Below are 22,689 nucleotides of genomic sequence, written 5' to 3'. Positions count from 1 at the left end.
ATGCTTGCTAAAGAATTTTCTACCATGATGTTCCCAATCTTAAAGTGTTCAACTACCTCTTCATGATCTGGACATTTAAAATCCTGCCTCCACAATCCCTTCACCCTCTCCCAGAAGGACATCTTTTGAGACTCTTACTCCGCCTATAAATAACGTCATATGAGTGATGAATTTGTGAGTTACAGTCCCTCTAACTTTGAGTTTTATATATTTAGCTCCTGTGCCCCTCTGTCTTTTGGAATTTAGCGCTGCCGAAAAGACTAAAGCTAATTTTTTGTTTCTTTGAAGATGATTTTTTGGGGGAGTTTTGTTTTGTTTCCAAGATTGGCTTAATCTCATTAGAATTCCCTTGTGATGTTTTACATAAAATATGGTGCAATCTTGGGGTCTTCCTGTTCATCATTTTCACCTATCTGCATTCTAGGAGTGGTTTCCAAGGACAACCTCTATATCATCAACTCTTCTGCAATTGCTATCTATTTTACAGGCTTCACTGAATGTTTAAATTTTGCTATTATGATTTAGGCTTCCATGGAGTCTCTTCTAACCTGTTCTGATTCTTTTCTCAGCTCAGCAATATCCCCTTACATCTCACAGACACCATGCAGCAGTTATTGAAAGAAAACTTTTGTTTCCTGCAATACACCTGAAAGAAAGCTTTTTGCCTGCATGTGCTCAGGTACTACCGATTTTGCCACAAGCCTCTTATCTCTTAACCATCTTTAAATAAAAAGAAATATACCCAAGCCCAGTATTGGAAAGTACTAATGTGTCAGTTACTCCCACCATCTATCTCATAGTCCACCTGAGAGCTAGGAGAATCCCTAGCAGCCAGTGGATTGCTGGTTCCCTTTCTGAAATGCAGGCACATTTGAATCTTCCAGGATCAAGAGGGTCACCCCAGCTCAAGAAAGACTCCAAATTACAGCTGAGGTTCACCAGACAAGAGGACAGACAGAAGCAGTTTTAAAGTTTGCTTCTAACAAGTTTTCTCTTTCCTTCACTTTAAAAAACAGCGCCTTCACACACAGCATTATCATAGAAATAAAAGCTTGTAATTTTCTGACAATACAGATGTAAAGAAATGAAAATCCTCCATAACGCCACCACCAGTGTTAATTCTTTCACTCATTTAACAATTGCATGTGTGAAGGACTACACCAATTGCTGAAAAAGAATCAGAAGCAAAACAGAAAAGGTCTCTTTCCTCTTGGGACTTACATTTCAGAGGAAGGAGAACATAAATGAATCATACAAGTCAATATAAAATTGCACCCACGAAAATATTCCAAGGAGAGAGACAAGGTCCCACTGAAGCACATAGTAACCCATTTTTCTCAGGGCCGGGGGTTCCCTGAGAAAACAGCAATGAGCTGGTACACAGGAGCAGAACCCAGTGTTAGACTGTTCTAATTAATCATTAACACATATAGTTACATGGTTCATCTCACCCCTAGTGTGTTCATTTTTTTTTTTTTCCTTTTAAAAATCTTGAATATCTTTGGCATTTTCAAAGAACCAGGTTGTAAATTACCTGATCCGTTCTACTTTTGCTCTGCTGGCAAGATTCTAAAGCTAAGAAGGACTTTAGGTGTCTTCAACTAGGGTTATTGCTGGGCTCTCCTCATCTTGCCACTTGTACCCATACCTCATGTCAATGTGTGGTTCTGCTGGCTTGTGCCCCACTGTTAAGATTCTCACTGACGTGGTTCTTCTTACTGGAGGTGGGTGGGTTCTAAAGAATGGTTTTTACTGTTGGTGGGATCTTGATGTTGCTACTTTGAAGGCTAAAAGCTGCCCTGTTGGATGATTTTGCCAATGCAAAACCTGCCCCCCCTCCCTCCACTAATCCTGAATTGGTAGGAGATTGTGGCTTACGGGTTGAATTAGTTTAACTCAAGAGACTCTTGTATAGAAGTATTACAATTTTACTTCAGTATTAATGGTCCCCCCTCACCTAGCCCCCTTCTAATGTTGTCTTTAGGGTGCATTCCTCCTGAATACTTTCACACTGTTAACTCTCATTTGTAGTTTGTAGTGCTGAGAAGGGCCCCTGGCTGAACTGTCAGCCCCATGACGACCGGTGCTCCAGAGCTCCCTCTGTGCATGGATACGGCAGACTCTTAGGGATGAAGGAAGGAATGTTTTCCTATTTACATACTCCTGTGACTATTTTAGAGGGAAGTTTGAAAATAATGGCCCAGGAGTTTTTATTGAGCCTTCTTACCTAGAAGCTTTTTAAAAAATTAGCTGTATAATCCTAATTCCAATATATCTAGGTTTCTAATTTTATATTTTTACATCATTTTTAAAAAGCTACTAATATTTCTATCAAAAAATCTTGATTACATTATAAAATGAAAAGAGCTTGACTAATGATCACAACTCCAAGAAAAAATATGCCCTAGAGACAGAAAAGAAATACATCAACATGTTAGCAGCAGTAATATTGATATTTAGGCAATATTACTATGGGTGAGTTTTATTCTTTACTTTTCTGTATTTTCCAAATTTTCTAGAGGGAATGATTACATTTTAACAATAGTTAAAATTATTACTGATCTGCATATTATTGGGAGAAAACAAACTATGTCCAGAAATTGTTTTCTAAACCAATATTTGAGTTTCTAAAATTCAAATATTGTCATAAATAACGAACATGTGGAAAAACACTAACAAGCCCAAACATGGATCTGAAATTTTTTTAAGCCAGGTTACCACAGAGGCAACTGATCCAGTGGAGACCCATGAAGAGTCATGGTAAGAGGACAAAGCCACTTGTGTAAAGAAACAGCGTGACCATAAATAGGAAGAAGCAGAGACAAGAAGTACCTGAAGCACAGTGACCCAATATGGATGTACTATTTAGTATGGTAAGTGTCAGGGGGAGGATTTCAGACCAAACCCAAGCTTGGGCGTGCTCGCCGGACACCTTGTCATTTAACCCCCAACCTCCCACAGTGGGTTCTCTTAATATTACCACCCCTCAACAACAATCAATTGTAAACATAATGTAAATAAAAAGATCACTCTATCACAATTTAGGAAGGAAGAAATAAACTCATTTTTACTACTGCTGCTACTATTTGTTTTATGCTAAAATTTTATCTAAAATTCTTAATGCTATCATGACCTTGTATGCTATACAGAGTGGATGTTTCTTGTTTTTGCATCCCACCCCCTCCCCCCGCCCCCAATCCATTTCCCCTTCTTCATAGCATCCTGAATTTCCTTCCAACCCTTCCATAATTCTCAGCTGTGCACTTTGGGTGATACTCACATCACATCTAAAGGATGCCCCAAGGAAAGAAATTACACTCAGTTATAGTCCATGGTGAGATGTTTCTAGGACTTCTGGAAAAGACATGTTCTTTTAGCCTGTCCTTGCCCTTGATGGAGGGTCTGAGGATCTAAGTGTGGAATCGCAGGGGGTTCCGTATGGAGTCTGAGGGCAAAACCAACACTGGAGAAGGCAGAGTACAGATTAGTCCTTGCCTGACACTGTGACTCGAGCAAGACCAGCTGAAAGTCAGGGCTACTGCAGGTCTTTCTTTTTTGCTTAAGTCACTTTAAATTAGGTTTCTGTCAGTTGTATCTGTTAAATTTCTGACTAATATAAATAAAACGCTTTTTTGCCTTAGCAAGTTTACTCTCAAATGACAGCTACACATATACTTTTTAGTAAAGAAATGTGTTCACTTTGTGATCGTCCACCAAGCAGCACATTCATGTTCTGTACACTTTACCATATGGATGTTATTCTTCAATTAAGAAGAAATGCTGTTGAATATGGTAAGCCATCAATATATAAATCACACCATTTCCCAATATAAAAAAATTGTATCGGTGCTTCCCTGGTGGCGCAGTGGTTGAGAATCTGCCTGCCATTGCAGGGGACATGGGTTCGAGCCCTGGTCTGGGAAGATCCCACATGGCACGGGGCAACTAGGCCCGTGAGCCACAACTACTGAGCCTGCACATCTGGAGCCCGTGCTCCGCAACAAGAGAGGCCGCGATAGTGAGAGGCCTGCGCACCGCGATGAAGAGTGGCCCCGCTCGCCACAACTAGAGAAAGCCCTCGCACAGAAACGAAGACCCAACACAGCCAAAAATAAATTAAAAAATAAACTAATTTTAAAAAAAATTGTATCATATGGTCCATCAGAACACAGTCCCAGCTGTGACAAAGCGAGACAGTGGCATGGACATATATACACTACCAAACGTAAAATAGATAGCTAGTGGGAAGCAGCCGCATAGCACAGGGAGATCAGCTCAGTGCTGATCTAGAGGGGTGGGACCACCTAGAGGGGTGGGATAGGGAGGGTGGGAGGGAGGGAGACGCAAGAGGGAAGAGATATGGGTACATATGTATATGTATAACTGATTCACTTTGTTATAAAGCAGAAACTAACACACCATTGTAAAGCAATTATACTCCAATAAAGATGTGGGGAAAAAAAACACAGTCCCAGCCTCAGCTGAGGACAAAATCCACTCGAAAGCAATGGTACCCAGGAGGGAGCTCAACAAATACCTGTTAAGTAAATATACCTTGGAGTTTGTTGAAACTTTAAAGAAAAACATGACTCTTACTCATAGGGGACTTACAATCTACAAGGAATACGAGATAAAGTCATCAAACATGTAATTATAAAAGTGAGAATGGGAAAAATAAAATTAAGTTATGGTTAGAAATGGATGAGATTAAATTTGATCTGCTACTAGGATAAAAAGCAAGAATTCACGTGAAAGACTGGGGAAACCCTCAGGTGAAAAAGATCCCATAAAACCCAAGTCCTACTTAGAATCTCATAAACATCGAAGAAACACAACACATTTTGTTGTTATGCTCAAACTAAGGCATTTTATTAGCTGGCTTTACACCTTAAATAATATCTTGGTTACCAAAGGAACAATTTCCAATAACTGCAAACTAAGCAGTTCCAAATGGTTGTTTGTTGAAGGAAGAACACTCACTGCTCAACACAAAATACCTTTATTAACCTTCAACAAATCTTTTCTTACAGTTAACTAAAAAACTGCTCATGTCAAATATTAACTACCTCAATAACCCATTTTAGTTATTCTTCCTTAAAAATGTGTGTTGTAAGTTGAAATCAAAAGAGAAAACTGAAAACATTTGGTGGTTTGGCTGGAAGTAGAGTTCACGTCATGATGATTCAATGTCTTCTAACACATATTTCTGATAACTTCCGTAAGTCTCAGAAAGGTAAATCCATTAGTAACATTTCAAAGGAAAAGCTAGTTTTTTAAATGAAAGTGCAATATTAGCCTTTCTTTGCCAGTTGGCAACTTAAAATTTTTGTAGGAGTGGTGAATAATACTTCTTTGCAGCTGATTATAGCTTGAATTTTCTCATTTAAAAAAATATCAATTGCACATTGTTGCTTTAACTGAATAACTGGATTCTTTCAAAACATGGAGGTTAACTATCTCACTGTCTTTAGAAACATGGTAGAAATTCTGACCCATCAGCCTTTTATCTGTAAAAGAAAAAAAAAGCATTTGCTATAATTTAACCAACCACATTATATGAACAACAACAACAAAAGGAAAAAATGGCAGTGGAGTAATCATTACATCAGGTGAAACTTTTTTGTTTTTCCTGCAACTTTTTTCCTTCCCTAGTCTTGTTATTTGAGATTTTCTATAATCTCTCCATTACTTTCCACAAGAGACTGCATCTTATTTTTAGAATGCTCTTTTATAAAGAATGTTTTGACAGTTAAATGTGATGCTGCTGCTGCTGCTATTAGGTAACATTTACTGAATGCTTTCTAAATGCAATCACTGTGCCAAGTGCTTTATGCAGACCATTTCATTTCACAACTCCAGAAGGTAGATTCTATTACCCCATTTTCATAGATGGATAAATTACAGGACAAATGTTGTTCTTCTGCAGCTAGGAATTAGTGGAGCAGTAACTCAGACTTAGACTTAAGTTTAACTCCAGAGCCTTTTTCATGGTACATGTATAACTGAATTTTGATACAACCTAAAGCCCTATGTCCAAAGTATCCATCCAGTTAAATGAACTGAGTAATTTTTATGCAGAAAAGAAGCATATGAAGTAATGAAGCCCCTTTTAAAAATACATGCATACCTCGCAGATATTGTGGGTTCCGTTCCAGGCCACCTCGATAAAGTGAGAATCGCAGTAAAGCAAGTCATAGGAATTTTTTGGTTTTCCAGTGCATAGAAAAGTTATGTTTACACTATACTATAGTCTATTAAGAGTGCAATAGCATTATGTCTAAGAAAACAATGTACATACCTTAACTTAAAAATACTTTATTGCTAAAAAAGGCTAACGATCATCTGAGCCTTCAGTGAGTCATAACCTTTTTGTAGGCATAACATCAAAGATTACTGATCACAGATCACCATAACAAATATGTAATAATAATAATGTAAAAGTCTGAAATACTGCAAGAATTACCAAAGTGTGAAACAGAGACATGAAGTGAGCAAATGCTGTTGGGAAAATGGTGCCTAGAGACTTGCTCAATGCAAGGCTGCCACAAACCTTCATTTTGTAGAACACAGTATCTGTGAAGTGCAATAAAATAAGGCATGCATGTATTCATAAGATCTATATTAATCATGATAGTGTGGGAGAAAATTTAAATCACTGAAATTCTGGTTCATTTCTGGCTATTTTCTCCAAAACTCAACTGTACCTTACATTATATATTAATGTTTCAGAAACATTACTGATACATTAACTTTCTGAATGAATGAACTGAGAACTAGTTATTAAAAAAAAAATGTAATGAGGGCACTTTGTTAAACAAAACCACTACCCCCAATTCATTTGACTCTTATTAAAGTCTATTCTCATGATTTGGACTGCATACGGATGTATTTTTCAATGGATTTCCTTTAATTTTGAGCAATATTACTGGTGGAGAAGACAATTTGGAAGTTTCGTTATGAGAAGATCTAAGATGAAACATTTTCTTCCCGTCATTCTTTTAATCTTTAATAAAATTTTAAAATGTTGTTCTAATATAACTGCACTCCCGTTAAGCCATAAAATCTCAGTAATCATTCTTAAAAAGTAGAAAAGAGGGCTTCCCTGGTGGCACAGTGGTTAAGAATCCGTCTACCAATGCAGGGGACACGGGTTCGATCCCTGGTCCGGGAAGATCGCACATGCCGCGGAGCAACTAAGCCTGTGCCACAACTACTGAGCCTGCACTCTAGAGTCTGCGAGCCACAACTACTGAAGACCATGCACATACAGCCTGTGCTCCGCAACAAGAGAAGCCACTGCGATGAGAAGCCCGCGCACCGCAACGAAGAGTAGCCCCTGCTCGCCACAACTAGAGAAAGCCCGTGCGCAGCAACGAAGACCCAACGCGGCCAAAAAATAAAAATAAATAAGTAAAATTTTAACAAGAAAGTAGAAAAAGACATAATAACCATGGATACATAATCAGTCACTTTAAAATACCTCGGTGACTACACCAGCAGCTATGGTAGAACCACTGTAGCGCAGCATGAATCTCCCCAGCTCTTTAAAGTCTTTGTACAGCTCAAGAGCCACTGGTCTTTGTGTCTGTAGCTCCACCAATGCATTCTGGCCTTTGGTCAACAATCTATCACGAAAAATAAAATGGAAATCTAATAAAGGTAAAGAAATGTAATTAAAACCTGAAAAATATTTCACATTCCATCTACACATCAACTTAGTTTTTCAAAAACTTAAAAAGTAAAAAGGGATTTTCTTAAAATGAAAATATATGCCTTTGAATTTTAGGGGGTTAGTTGAAAGAAATGAGAGGAGTAATTCTAGATTTAAGAAATATTAGCTAGTTCGTGTGTGTATGAGTATGAGTGTGTGTGTGTGTGTGTGTGTGTGTGTGTGTGTGTGTGTGTTTTAAACAATCCTCCAAATTGAACTCTATCCTTTGAAGGACACTATAATCTAAAATACTCAAGACACCTCCACCAAAGTCTTCCCTTTCATTCCCTCATGAAATTAAAGAAGAGTGATGCAGCTGCATTTAAAGAAAGGAATGCAATGTCCTATGTCTTCCATAGTGAAATCCTAATTGGTAGATTATGTGTTAAAAAGTTATCTTTAAAGAGGATAATCTCCTAGTGCCAACACACTACCCTAGATCTCTCTCTCCCTCCCTCCTCTCTCTTTTCTCACATAGGAGGAGTGGTTCTTTAACAGACGTTCAGGATAAAATCATGTAAGATTCTTTCACAGTATGATGTTTGTAGGAAATGAAGGGAGATGAGGCATGGGCCTGATTGCAAACAGCTTCACACAAATAAGCAAAACCACCAAGCATCCTTGTGCACGGGCCCCACCAGACTTACTGAAAGAGGGAGAACCCTAAGGGGACATTCTGAAATGTTCCCTAATTCAATTTTGATGTGTTCTAGAAGGATAGAGAACAGCATTCATAAACTCCCCTTCTGAAAGATTAATTCAGGGACAGACAGATACAATAAGCCAAAGTTTCTAAAAAACGTATTCCCAAAATTCTAAATATTGGCTTTGGGCAATTTCAGCTTAAGGTCCCATTCCTTAGGAAGGAGAACATCTAATATATTCATAATTTGCATTAAGTTTGGTTCTAGAAAGCTTGATTCCATCCTATATAAAGCAATCGAGTCTACAATGTGCCAGGAATGGAAACAAAGGGGAAAGGCCAAATGGTGTTGGTGCAAAATAAAAGGACAAAGCTACAAATACGGTGACAGGAAAAACTAGCATGAGAATATATTAAAACCTAGAATTACCATCATTGAACTAGACTCTGCAGCATGAGCAGGGAGGGTAAAATTCAGGATTACATCTGATGAGCCAATGTCAGATTGAGAATTTTCCAAGTCAAACAGCCCGCCTCCTGCCAAAAGAATTTGTGACCCAACTAACTAGATTAGAATCCTGGGCCTGCCACTTGCTAGCTTTGTGATCTCAAACGTGTTATACAATCTCTTTAAGCCTCAGCTTCCTCATTTGAAACATGGGAAACATAGTAATACCTGCTTCATACGGTTGCTGAGAATGAAAACCATGTGAAAGCACTTACGACAGAGCCTAGAAAATAGTGGTCCTCAAGAAACATCAGCCATTAGCTCTATCACACTTCTCAGTACATTATGGCAGACACTCATGCTAGAAGCTAAAGACTCAGGTTAAAAATAAAGAACTATCTTTAAAAGAGAGGTGAAGTAGCCTCTTTTTTCTAACTAACGGAGAAACAGGCATGGGTTTAGAACAGTGTGAAGATTCTTTCTTCTACGTGCAGCCAATCCTAAATTAACCCTCTAACCACCTTGGCCTCTTACACAGGTGCAAATGAGGAGGAACACCCCAGGACTGAAAAAAAAGGGGATTTTGGGTGGGATTCCCCATAAGGCTGAAGTGAGGAAAACCCCAAAGCTGAAGCAGCCAAACCAAACTGTGGTCAACCTTTAGTTGAATTAGAGTAAGAAACTCAAGATTCTCAGGAAGCACCTCCTCTGAAAAATCCCGTGCCTATCCCAGCCAAGGGGGAACTGTCCACACCTAGACCTAGCTATTAATGGTAAGCAGAGGGGACCAACATGTGGTGACCACCTCAGCCTAGGCACCAGGTGGACTTCAAGCAGAAAACAAAAGTACTTTCCAGGTGGGAAAAAAACAGTGTTTAGTTCACTCTCTTCCTGAGGTATTCTTAGCATAGGGCATGATTCCCATGAGGGGGTGACAAGAAAGTTAAGAAGCATAATCAGCTGGAATTTGGGACAAGTGGCTAGGCATAAATCAAATTCATCTTCAAAAATGTAGGACTGATTTTTTAAATGCCTTCATTTTTACATCATCAGTATCTAGGGCTTGATACTTACATATAAACTTACATTTACATTTTTATTTACAATTCACACCCATCACCATCATATATAACTGAAATTATATCTAGCATTCCTACCTAAACAGGAGCTTAAATATTTGTTTTTGTGTTTTCATCTAGTCCTTTAAAAAAATGATTTCTGGAACAAGTAAAAACAGACTTCACTTATCGCAAAGAGAAATATTACACAAATGAATTAATCTGTAAGGAATGTGCTTAAATTGTGTTTATTATTTATGCATTAAAACACTTACTTAGGCTTTTTCTTTGTGACTTCACCAGTGCTTTTGTTTAAGACGCTAATCAATCGTTTAACCACGGCAGGTTCACTGACGGTTTGGTAGTGTAACAGCACCTAAAACAAAAAATTGTAACACTACAAAGCTGTTCGCTGCAGCATCTCTGGTCTTTTACTCTGGCACTCACACGGAATCACGTTAGCCTCAGCACTACTGCCTGGAGTTGCAGGATCTCCAGCTGCTTCCCCTAAGTCCCACCACTCCAATCAGGTTGTCCCTTAACTCACTAGGGGAAAAGGTCATAGGAAGCAGTTCCAATTTCTCCTCCACCACTTACTGTGTAAACTTGAGTAAATTACATAACCTTCCTTATAGGATTATGATAAGAACTAAATAACAGAAGAGACAGTGTCTGGTACAGCAGATGTTCAACAAATGTGAATTGTTTCACCATAAAAATGAGGGAAGGGGAATTGCATGATATTCAGCAGTAACGAATTGTATTCATTGCTGGATAATGAGAGTAAAATATTATATGGGAGTTTAGACAGGCTTTGAAGTCAGGCAGACCTGAGTTCAAATCCTAACTTTACACATTCTAGTTGTGTGATCTGGGGCAAATCCTGTAATAACCGTTTTCCCCCCAATATCCCCAGCATCAGGTCTCTCGTCACTAAATGAGGAAAACCCGATAATGTTATTTTAAAGTGGGGCCTAACACATGGTAAACCTGAAGTTAACTGACGGCCTTATATATTAGCTATTACTGTTCATGTTTTATATGTAAGGAAATTAATATCAAATAAGTTAAGCAGCAATAAGGGTGCCAAGACCACTCAATAGGGAGAGAACAGTCTTTTCAACAAACGGTGCTGGGAAAATTAGATATCTACATGCAAAAGAATCTTACACCATATACAAAAATTAACTCAAAATGGATCAAAGACCTAAACAAAAGGACTAAAACTATGAAACTCTTAGAAGAAAACAGAGTGGGAAATCTTCTTAATGTTCAATCTGGTAATGACTTCTTGGATATGACACCAAAGTAAAGGCAACAAAAGGAAGTGTAGATAAACTGGACTTCATCAAAATGTAAAACTCTTGTACATCAAGGGATACTTAAGAGTAAAAAGACAACCCACAGCACATGGAAGAAGATATTTGCAAATCATACACTGATAAGAAATTAAAACCCAAAATACATAAAGAAATGAAAAGATGCTCAACATTACTAGCCATTAGGGAAATGCAAATCAAAACCACGATACACCCCTTCACACTCATCAGTATGCCTATTATAAACAAACAAACTAACAAAAAAATCACCCCCCCCCAACACCCACACACACAAGAAAGGCAAATAACAAGGAAGAGGAGAAATTAGAACCCTTGTGTACTGCTGGTGGGAATGTAAAAATGGTGCAGCTGCTGTGGAAAACAGTTTAGTGGTTCCTCAAAAGTTAAACACAAAATTTCCATACAATCAAGCAATTCTATTCCGAGATATATACTCGGAAGAATTGAAAGCAGGGGTTCAAACAGATACTTGTATGCCAGTGTTCACAGAAGCATCATTTACATCTGCCAAAAGACAGAAACAACCCAAACATCCATCAACGTATGAATGGATAAATAAAATGTGGTAAATACCTACAATAGAATATTATTCAGTTTTAAAAAGAAATGAAATTCTGATACATGTTATAACATGGATGAACCTCAAAAACATTATGTTAAGTGAAATAAGTCAGACACAAAAGGACAAATATTGTATGATTCACTTATATGAGGGATGTAGAATAGGCAAATTCATAGAGAAACAAAGTAGAACTGTGGTTACCAGAGGACAGGGGGAAAGCGTGATAGGGGGAGTTATTGTTTAATGGGTACAGAGTTTGGGATAAGGAAAAAGTTCTGGAGATGGGAGGTGGTGATGGTTGCACAAGGTGTATGTACTTAAGGCCACTGAACTGTACACTTAAAAATGGTTAAAATGGTAAATTTTCTGCTATAAATATTTTATCACAATAAATCAAAACATGAATTTAGTTAAAGTCTAACCCATTCTTTTTTTTTCTTCTTAAATATATAGACAGTTTACCATATAAGCTAAGGGAAACAAAAATATTTATGTATTAAGGAACTAGTCCCTAAATAGTGAAATTTAATTGCTTAGGAAGCCTCTCCTTGGTTAAATTTTTAAAAATTGTTTAAGTTTCTTCCCACAGAGAGTGGATTAAATGGCAAAACGTGATGTTTTTTTTCTGAAACAAATTTCATCCTGGTATTCGTGAATCAACATAAGCAAGTAGAATCTCATAAAGCAGCACTGAAAAACTTTTAATTCATAAAAGGAACTACAGTACACAGGAAGACAGTATTACTGTTCAAAGTAACTACCAACCTCCTGACCTCTCCACCTCTCCACTGGCAAAAATTATTGCCGCATGAGTAGAAACACAGTAACCAACCTCTTCAGCTTCTCTCCATTGGACATACTGCTTTCTAAGAATGAGTGCCATTCGTTCATAGCAATTTCTTGCTTATCAACACATGAATTTTAAATATTTAAAAGAAGTATTTGCAACAACAACTGTTTTTTTGGACACAGCTTTTGCCCCTCCCCTTTTTTAGCATATGGGAGAAATGGAATATAATTATAAAACTAAAATACTTAAACACTATTTTATAAATATAATTTTATAGGATCAAGTTTACATAGAAATAATTACAAAGAATTATAAGCAAAGCACATGGTTATCTCAAATAAAGGTGCAGAGGTATAAAATAAATTTAAATGTGCTAAATAAATTTATTCCCAATCTTTAAAATACTATCACTAATTTAAATAAAGTTTAAAGGTCAATTACTATTACTCCCTTACTTTTATTTCAAAGATGCATCAAATGGAGAAAATGATCTGTTTATATTTTTAAAGGCAAGCCATTTAATTCCACCGAGAAACATTTTTGATTCTCATGCAGAACCTGTACTATATAATAAGCTGATCAAGAAAAGAAAAATAAGTCTAATGGGGAAAATGTCCATTAGTTAAATGGCAAAAGCAAGGTACCAAACTATAAACAGAGTACGGCCCCAAATAGCTGAAAAAAAATTTACACATAAAACAAAGAATTCATGCTATTCACAAGTAGTATCTTTTCTGGATAAGTAACAATATAGTATAAAATTCCCCTCTTCCCATAAATGTGCATGTTCAAATGGTGCTAGTCAATGATAACCTGCAAACCAACCTCACAGCTTCAGCGTAATTAAAGTTTACCTAGGTCAAGCATCCCCAAAATATACCCATAGATACCAATGTACACAAAAAAATACTCTGAAATGTAAAGAACAGATAATTATAGGTTACACAATTACAAAAGATTCTGTTTTTTAATAAGATGTTAAATATGATTTTTTAAATTTATTTATTTATTTTTGGCTCTGTTGGGTCTTTTGCTGTGCGTGTGCTTTCTCTACTTGTGGAGAATGGGGGCTACTCTTTGTTGCGTTGCACGGGCTTCTCATTGCGGTGGCTTCTCTTGTTGCAGAGCACGGGCTCTAGGGTGCACGGGCTTCAGCAGTTGTGGCTCGAGGGCTCTAGAGCACAGGCTCAGTAGTTGTGGCACACAGACTTAGTTGCTCCATGGCATGTGGGATCTTCCCAGACCAGGGCTTAAACCCGTGTCCCCTGCATTGGCAGGAGGATTCTTAACTGCTGTGTCCCAGAATTTTCTTATCATTTTTATTTTTTCTGTGTTTTCCAAAATTTTCCATAACAATGTATTACTTTTATAATCAGAAAAACTACAAATAAGCTTATTATAAAAAAAAAAAACCAAAACAGAAAGACCCAATCTAAGAAGTAACATTTGGAACTCAGCAAAAAAGTGTCTACGATTTTCCCTAAACGATTTTTTTATCATCAGTTTGTATCCTATTGATTATGAAATTTCTTCTCAATGCCTTTTTGAAGAAAACATCCCCAGACTTAAGGATCAAAATTTTAAAAAAAACACAATAAAGATGATTTTCAAATTCCAATTTCATGTTTTTCTGGATGAGAGTAATACAAATGTTAGTTGAAAATAACAATAGCAACATCACCTATAAAGAGAGTTACTACTTTTTAGGATAAAGTTATATTGAATTTATAAAAACAGTAACAAACATTTTGAAACTTACAGGAAATCCTTTAGTGATAGGAATTTCAATATTAAAGATGAGGATTCGGGCTCTGAAACGAGTGCAAACCTTAATGGGTTCTTTGGGGCCACAAAATATGCAGCCAACACTGTAACAACAACAAAACAAAAACAAAAAAGGAGAGCAGGTAGTTGGGGGGATAAATAAATACACATCCAATAGGAAACCTTTAAAACCATTAACAAGGTAAAACAATCCAGTAAATTAGGGACTTTTTCTAAATAGTCCCTTTTGGGTTAAAGCATGGCTTTACACCATTATTAACCTTATGTCATTTTCATACATTACTGTTTTCCCTCAAAGAACATGTCAGGTACACACGTTGACACGTATTAATTTAAATTTTAGTAGGTTCTGCTTATCATTCTTACACTTCCACAAGTGCCTATTTCTGGCCAAATGAGATTCAGAATTAACACTCAATTCTTTCATTTGAGCTGGTGAATTGCAAATTTTACGCGTTTTGAGGTCCTACATCCAAAACAATGGTCGCTTAAACTCATTTTCTCACTCACTTGATTTTGATGACATCCATCCCAACCAACGTAAGACTAACATGATCGCCTGCTGCCGCCCAGTCGACAGGTTCATCATGCAGAGTGATTCCTGGAAATGAGTAAGAACCAAAGCATACAGTGAAACATCTCAATATCAAACCATAACAACCAAGGGAGTTTGGCTGATTTGTGCCTCATCAGTCACTACTCATCATTTTCAATATGAATGGATTGAGATTGAGAAGTGTTAACTGTAAGCACTGAGGAAAACACACTTCCTCTAGACTTGACTCTTCTGGACCACCACCCTAAACATAAAGTGACTTGTATTTGTCCATAAAAGGCTGATTTCTACTTATTTAATCAAGATTTTTAAACTCATTTATACGACTGGTATATTCATTAAATAGGCCCCATTCTAATACTTCTCTTCTATTAATGGATACAGGAATAATAGTACAGTCCCAGTTATTTTCAAAACATAATAGATGAGACTGGGGAAGATGTCTAGTAGTATTTAAGCTTTGCTCTAATTAGACAACGACGTAAACAATCTCTGAGTAACCCACAGGGCATCGGTACTCAGTGAGATGGTACCCTCGGCAGGCCCCTTCATTATTCATGGCTCAAAAGAACTGCTTCCCAGAGAGACAGATGCACAATGATAAATAGTTTTATGAAAAGGAGGAGATTAATAGTGTAAGAAAATTTAATTTAAAAATGATCCCAGCTATTGCTACCTTTATTACCTAGGGAAAATCCTAGAGTATAATTGCAAAGGGCAATAAAACTCAGGTATTTGAATAAAGGCTTTTAAAAGGTTTCTCATATTTTCTGATTCTGTGGGGTAAGTTCCTTTCTATAGGAACTTGAGTCTTAACGATGAAGACAGTATGTAGACCAACCACTGGGGAACAGTTCTTGATTGACATGTTTTTAGTAAATTACAATTCACCCATCTCCTCCTGAAAATACTTATTTTTTCCATATAGCATACTCTTAAGTGAGTTTCTTTGAGACTTTTTGGGAGTTCAAGGAGAACTTTAAGGGCTCTGAGACAACCTAAAGTTTTATTCAAAGTTTCATGTAGGTGCACATCTGCATTAATCTGAGAAGAGGGGCCATACTTTCATCAAGGTATCAAAGAGGTTCCTGACTCTAAAAACATTAACAATTATGATATTTTAAAATGTCTGTCAAATTTTCAACTAATTACATTTAGTTTTTACATGTAAATTTAAAATGACCATATCTGAGTTTTGGTATGAAATGTGGAATTCAAGTCAGGAGCTAGCTACTTACATAGACTAGAGATTGCCTTTAGCTTAGGATTTAAGAGCTTTCATACTAGAAGTTCAATTAACAATATAAAATTTTCTGAAGATAATATATAATCTGACTTCCTTCCCCCAAACATGTTACACTGTCCTACATGTGATATTTATCTTCTTAAGCACTTTCTTCACTGGAGAAAGAAGTTCTTTTTTAACACTCTATGAACTTATATGTTAATAAAGTGAAAATGTAATTTCGAATTTCCATTTGTTGGTAGCAGATTTAGTCAGTTCTCTTTTTTAGGACACTACTGGTTAGTGAGCCATAGTAGCACCTAAAGTGTTCAGACAGAAGCGTGCATTAAAAAATCAAATAAATCAATCAAAAGCATTAGGGTGAGAAATTGAGGACTGAGAATCTCCAAGTTGGGTTAGAAGGGTGGCTCTCAAGGAGTGAAGCAGTGCTTCTCATATGGCTTCCCTTTAAGAACCACTGGGTTAAAGATAAGTGGTTGGAGTTTTTCTGGTAGGGTAGGGACAGGAAAGAAAGAGGGAAAGAATGTAGAACTTTCAGACGTGACCAAATTATGATTTTGGAGCTCACAAAGGAGCCAATCTGTAAGGTCTATGACCATGGTTTAGGATCATGGTTTTAATTCATGTCTGATTATATTAAAAAAAATTTCCTATTCTCAAAAAGGTCTTTAACATATAAAGAAATTAGTATTTCAATAGTATTGCAGCTCTTGATCACTTTAAGAAACAACAGCAGAGATAATTTAACCTAAATTTAAAGATGAATAAGGGAATGAAAGCCAAGTTATTTCCATTTAACCTTTTTCTTTCTACTTGCTTAGAGATCAAGAAAATTTTGTTTGATAAAAATAATATACACTTTTTAAAAAAGAATCATTTTCCACAGACCTTTTGTTTGCAAGTTTACTTTATAGTATAAAACAGATCTTCAGTTTTATGTTGAAGTCAGAAGTTTAGTTGGAAGCTAGAATAAGGTAAGTGCAGAATTATAAACTTTTAAGCAGAATTCAAAAAAGAAGAACATGTATACAGGTAAGGTCAAATGATCAGAAGATAGAAACAGTTATGAGCTATTATGAAAGGTCATATACATACAAAAGCAATAACTGCGGCACTTAAAACTAGCTCAATTTCTCTTTTCAACATTAGGATTCTCTCCATTTGCATCTTATTTTCTTAAGTCTTCCTGTGAAAAATTTCTTCTGGTATAAACATGATCTAGGTTGTTAACTTATAGTAATTCTGAAATACACATTTCAAAACAACAGACTGTAGCACTCTGCTTTGCCATTGACTATTTAGTGCCAGGATGGGGTCAGACTTAATTTCTGCTACTGAATACTATTTTAAATGTATCTGACAGGTGTCTATACATCTGGGTCAATCCTAGCCAGCCTTCTTGAATCAATGTCGAAAAAAAGAAAAAAAAATGCTACCACAGTTAGAATGTTATATGTACATTTATACACACATAGTCACAACAGAAAAAAATCGTTTAATGTTTTCACATTTTTACCTTCAACAGTTAGTATCATTTTGACAGTCAGTTACAATTTCAGTAAGAGGTTATTTACTCTGGAGTTAATAACTAAACTACTTTTAAAAATCTGCTGTCTCAACTTAAGGGTTATTTAACAAAAGAATCTTGCAGAGGAATACCTTTTGCAGTACAAGTTTCATTAGGAGGCATTGCTAGTAGTCGGTCACCAGTTTGGATATAACCAGCTTCAATTTTACCAGTTACACAAAATCCAGATCCTTGATCTACAAAACATGCCAAAATTTTATAATGGTTCACATAACAATATCATCTATGTTTAATACTGCTAGCTATACTAAGTTTCCTAGTAGTTATATAAAACTAGTAGTTCAATGAACATTAAGCAATGATCATTTCAGAATTTTTAATATATCTACTAAATATGACACACCACATTCTACTCTTGATTTTCTTATAAATAAAAATATTTATATTAGAAAAAGTGGGAATTCATTCCTTTTTCAATTTTATTGAAATGAAATTTATTGAATACTTACTAAGTACCAGGCACAGTGCTAAACTCTGGGAATAAAGAGATGAAAATATAAGCCCCTACCTACAAGGAGTTTACACTAGTGAAGAGAAAGGCAAAAACAATTACATTGTCCTGAGACAAATGTTATGTATAATGTGCAATGGAAAAAAAACAAGGTTCATCAAAGAATCCATGATGATGGGGAATGACTACACTTTAGCAAGGCACTTAGAAGAAGGAACAGGAGTTTACCAGATAGTTTGTGTGCACGTGCAAAGGCACAGTCATAACCAAATGTGGGACGTGCTAAGACCCATGTGTCATTTATATGGAATTTATATGGGGACCATTTGGAATAATGAGGGAAAGGGCAAGACAGGAGGCAAAAGAGGTAGACATGGGACAAATAATAACGGGGCCTCATAAATCACACTTAGGGCTTGAATTTCATCCTCAGTTAAGTAATGGGAAACCAGAAAAGAATTGTGAATGGAAAAGTGACATGATGGTGTTTCTGTGTCAGAGAGATGGGGAGGTTGATTGAAATGCATACATGGACTACAGAAAGGGAAGAAACTCAAGAATTTGAGAATAAGGTATGACAGATTTAAGGTGATAAGGTAAATGGGGGATAATCGCAAAAACAGAAAAATCTGAGATGCGCATTAACTGTGAGATAGAAAATTAAAGAACAAGATCCATTTTAGCCTTGGTGAATTTGAAGTATCTGCAAGACATACAGATGGAGAAGATGCATTCAGGGGGGCACCAATCACACCAAACCCATGAGAATGGTACCCTGGGAGCACACTCCCTGTGGAGATGCCCAGCAGCAGTTAGCAGATGTATCTGCAGAGTGAGAACAGGTCTGGGTTGGAGATTTGGGAAGCATCAAGATGCAGGAGATAGATGAAATCATGGATGTCGGTCCAAAGGGAGCATGTAGAATAAGAAGAGGACTGAAGTGACAGAACACGAGTCAAGGGACAGGGAAAGAGGAGCCCACAGAGAGGATACAGAGAGGTGAAAGGAATAGAAGAGCAGGAGAAAGTCGGTCACAGAAACCAAGGGGGAAAAGTTTCAAGGTGGATGTGGCTACAAGCCTCAGAAGTAATGCCAAATTCAAGTAAGATGGAAGTAAGATAGAACTGAAAAATGTGTACTGACGTTGGCAACCAAGAGTTCATTTGATAATCTCAGCGGGAACTGAGATTGAGGCAAGTAATGCAGGCAGAAGCCAGGAAGCTGCCTGAAGAAAGAAGAGGTAAACAAGTAGAGTCAGCAAACCCTATTAATCAAAAAGAAAATTAAGCACCTCTTATATTTTAAATAGATAATAAGCATTTTGAAAAGAATTACCGTACTTCCTCTTCTACTAGAATGCTGGAAAATGATAATAATAAATTTCAATTTCATTGAATGATTTTTGTGAAGCACCTTCATTTATTCATTTATTAAACAACATTTATTAAGTATGTTTTATACGCCAGGCACTGAGCTAGGTCTTGCAAATATGGATATAGAAGTGACAGTACTTGCCCTCAAGGAGTTCACAATCTAAGTGAAATAAACAGCACAGGAACAATTATAAAACTGCATGAAAAATGCAGTGACAGAGGATACAGAGAACACAGAGCAACACCTTAGGGTATGTGTGTGGGTGACCTCAATTATCACCCCAGAATTATCAATTTATTGCTGCTCAGTTCCAAATCTACTCTCTACTTCCTGCTCTGTGATAATGGAGACTTGGGGAGCAGCTGACATCTTTACCATACCGATTATTCCAATATATAAGTTATATATTGGAATAATAAGTTACATCCTTTTATTTATTAAGACCTTTTATTCCATTTCCATTTTATATTTTTCTGTGTAGGGCCTTGTACACATTAAACTGGATGTATTCTTAGGTATTTAATACACCTCCTACAACACCTCTTCTGAGTTTGTCCTTCCTTGGGTTCTCTTCCTCAGCCCTAGGGTACTATGTAGTGCCCTTGTATCTTATAGTCACTCTTTTTAATATATTAATAATCCTTGATATTAAACTTCCCATTTTACATATGTGTGGTGTCTATTTCCTGACCCAGACTGCTATATATGGGTAGGAAATGGACAAGTAAAGAGAGAGAAGAGCACAACATGGGTAGACATAGTGGCAATAAAAACCCTATGTGATTAGGAAATACTGAATGATCCAGTTCAGTTGAAGGATACAGAAACTAAAGGAATCCAACGGGAGAAAAAAACTATGAGGCTAGACAGATAAAGGGTCAGGGTTTTTTTATACTTGGAAGGTGAGTATGAGATGGGGAAATGGTAAGTAAATTGAAGATTCTTCTAGGCAGCGGTGTTAAGTAACTATAATTGTATACCACTGGCATAAAGAAGGAAGAATCTGAAGACAACCTAATAATTTTGTCCAACAAAAGAGGTCAGGAGTGAATGGAAAGGCAGGGACCATACTGAAGTAGGCCAATAGAGGTAGCACTTACCTTTGAAAACATCAGATACACATAATCTGAAAGGCTTGTCAACAGATCTTTGAGGAGGCTTGAAGGAATCTGGAAAAAATGGTAAAATGGCAAGGTTTAATTTTAAAGTAATTTTTTTTTTTTTTTTTTTGCGGTACGCAGGCCTCTCACTGTTGTGGCCTCTCCCGTTGCGGAGCACAGGCTCTGGACACACAGGCTTAGCGGCCGTGGCTCACAGGCCTAGCCGCTCCGCGGCATGTGGGATCTTCCTGGACTGGGGCACGAACCTGTGTCCCCTGCATCGGCAGGCGGACTCTCAACCACTGCGCCACCAGGGAAGCCCTAAAGTAATTTTTGACTCATGTCCAATGAGTCCACTATACTCCCATGTCTCTCAGAAAATAATTGTTTAATAAATACTAATAGCAAATTGACTGTGATTCATATAATACTCTAGTTTATAAAATGTTTTCACATGTGTTTTCTCATTAATGTCACAACAGTCTGTGAGGTAGGTAGGGCAGGCATTAATTAAACAAGAAAAATTTAGCATCAGTTTAAATATTGCATATAATTTCAAAATCGGTGACCTAGCTCCTCTGACTACAAATCCTATGCTTTTTCACACATATCACTGTCCCCAATAAAGAACTCTAAATAATAATTAATATCAAGTTCATAATGCATTAAAATTAATATGGCAGTATTCTTACCAATTTGTTCTAATAAACATAGTCCTTTATACCATTTTGTAAGTTCACTTGACTGAGATCTTGTGATTAGATTTTCACCACTGAGACCACTTGTAGGGATAAAAGCTACATCACTTTCCTATAAAAAAGATTGAACATATGAAACTCAATACAACATTGTTTTTAAAAAATTAAAAGGTTCACTATTAGCATAACTGTACCAAGTTTGCAAAAGCAACAGTGTACTTTTTAAAAAGTAATAGAAATCAGAGAACTACTGCCCTGAAGTTATCTGATACAACAATTTTCAACTTTCTTGATTTTGTGGGAGGGAAACTTACAAGCATTAAGCATTGAGTGTTTCCAAAACACTCAAGCATTTTTACCTAGTAACGTAGGCATATTTCACATTTTTGCTGGAGAAATTTCTCTCTACTAGTTTCCACATTCCTCTGTGACCTCCCTAAACCTATACATCTAATTTAATAGGTGGAGAAAAAGTCTTCTACTTATACTAGATCCAAGCCAATTTATAAAATGTATGCAATTTTCTAAAATGAAGTAATCCAGGGAATTCCCAGGCAGTCCAGCGATTAGGGCTCTGCGCTCCCACTGCAGGGATCCCTGGGCTCCCACTGCAGGGATCCCTGGTTGGGGAACTAAGATCCTGCATGCCACGCACGGCATGGCAATAAACGGCCAGTCAAACAAACAAACAAACAAACAAAGTAATCCAAAGAATGTAAGACATACATAATATCAGGGAGAAATAAAAACAAAAAGAATTAAAATACTGAACAAGAATAGCAAAGTAGTTTTTTCTCTCATATCAGTAAGATGAGACTTAAGGAAAGTACCCAAATAAATTTAAAATTATCTTACCTTAAAACCTGCTTGCTTAAGAAAGTGCCCAAGTTTTCCAGTAATCTCTTGAAACCTTTCTTGTTGCCAATTAACCTGATAAAGATCCAATTTATTTTTAAAACTATGCTTCAGACCATGCTATATATAAAAAATTAAAATTTTTGCAATAAAATATAAACAGTCAAGACTATAAAATTATAAAATCTATTAAATATGAAATCTATTAAAATTAAAGCTCACAATGTCAGATCTTACTATTAATATGATCTAAAAGTAAATTTTCTTACAACAGAAAGGCTGGAAACAAACTCCAATGTTTATAGAATTTTTTGGATATGCTAAAAGTGACTTCAAATGTGGGGAGAAAAAGTGAATAACTTATTAAATTGTGCCTGGACCAACTGCTGAAATAAAATAAAATTACTGACACCCCCCCCAAGTCAAACAGACATCTTAGTGTATGTATATGTAATATGAACTCTAGATAACCATTCCCATGCTA

At 36.6% G+C, this 22,689-nt stretch overlaps 1 protein-coding gene across 5 annotated transcripts in view; it reads right to left on the bottom strand.

Annotated features, from left to right (window-relative positions):
* Window positions 1–4,847: 4,847 nt before the first annotated feature.
* The window catches only part of HBS1L (HBS1 like translational GTPase), an 82,173-nt gene continuing 64,331 nt past the window's right edge, over window positions 4,848–22,689 (bottom strand). For 3 of the 5 annotated variants that reach the window (XM_027085849.1, XM_027085844.1, XM_027085880.1), the window contains 9 exons: window positions 22,206–22,280; window positions 21,345–21,462; window positions 20,653–20,721; window positions 17,799–17,903; window positions 14,848–14,938; window positions 14,312–14,420; window positions 10,136–10,236; window positions 7,481–7,625; window positions 4,848–5,507 (listed from right to left, as the gene is read on the bottom strand). In XM_027085849.1, the coding sequence (XP_026941650.1) occupies window positions 5,496–5,507; window positions 7,481–7,625; window positions 10,136–10,236; window positions 14,312–14,420; window positions 14,848–14,938; window positions 17,799–17,903; window positions 20,653–20,721; window positions 21,345–21,462; window positions 22,206–22,280 (825 nt within the window). In that variant the 3' untranslated portion in view covers window positions 4,848–5,495. Of the gene's footprint in view, window positions 5,508–7,480; window positions 7,626–10,135; window positions 10,237–14,311; window positions 14,421–14,847; window positions 14,939–17,798; window positions 17,904–20,652; window positions 20,722–21,344; window positions 21,463–22,205; window positions 22,281–22,689 lie in introns of those variants that run through there. The other 2 variants (XM_027085854.1, XM_027085869.1) reach the window with 2 other exon arrangements.

Source organism: Aethalodelphis obliquidens, unplaced genomic scaffold (assembly GCF_003676395.1).
Source record: "Aethalodelphis obliquidens isolate GAN/ISIS:26980383/991018 unplaced genomic scaffold, ASM367639v1 scaffold3, whole genome shotgun sequence".
NCBI lineage: Eukaryota > Metazoa > Chordata > Mammalia > Artiodactyla > Delphinidae > Aethalodelphis > Aethalodelphis obliquidens.
The sequence above is the reverse complement of the archived record's forward strand: the minus strand, read 5'-3'. Positions and strand labels throughout refer to the sequence as shown.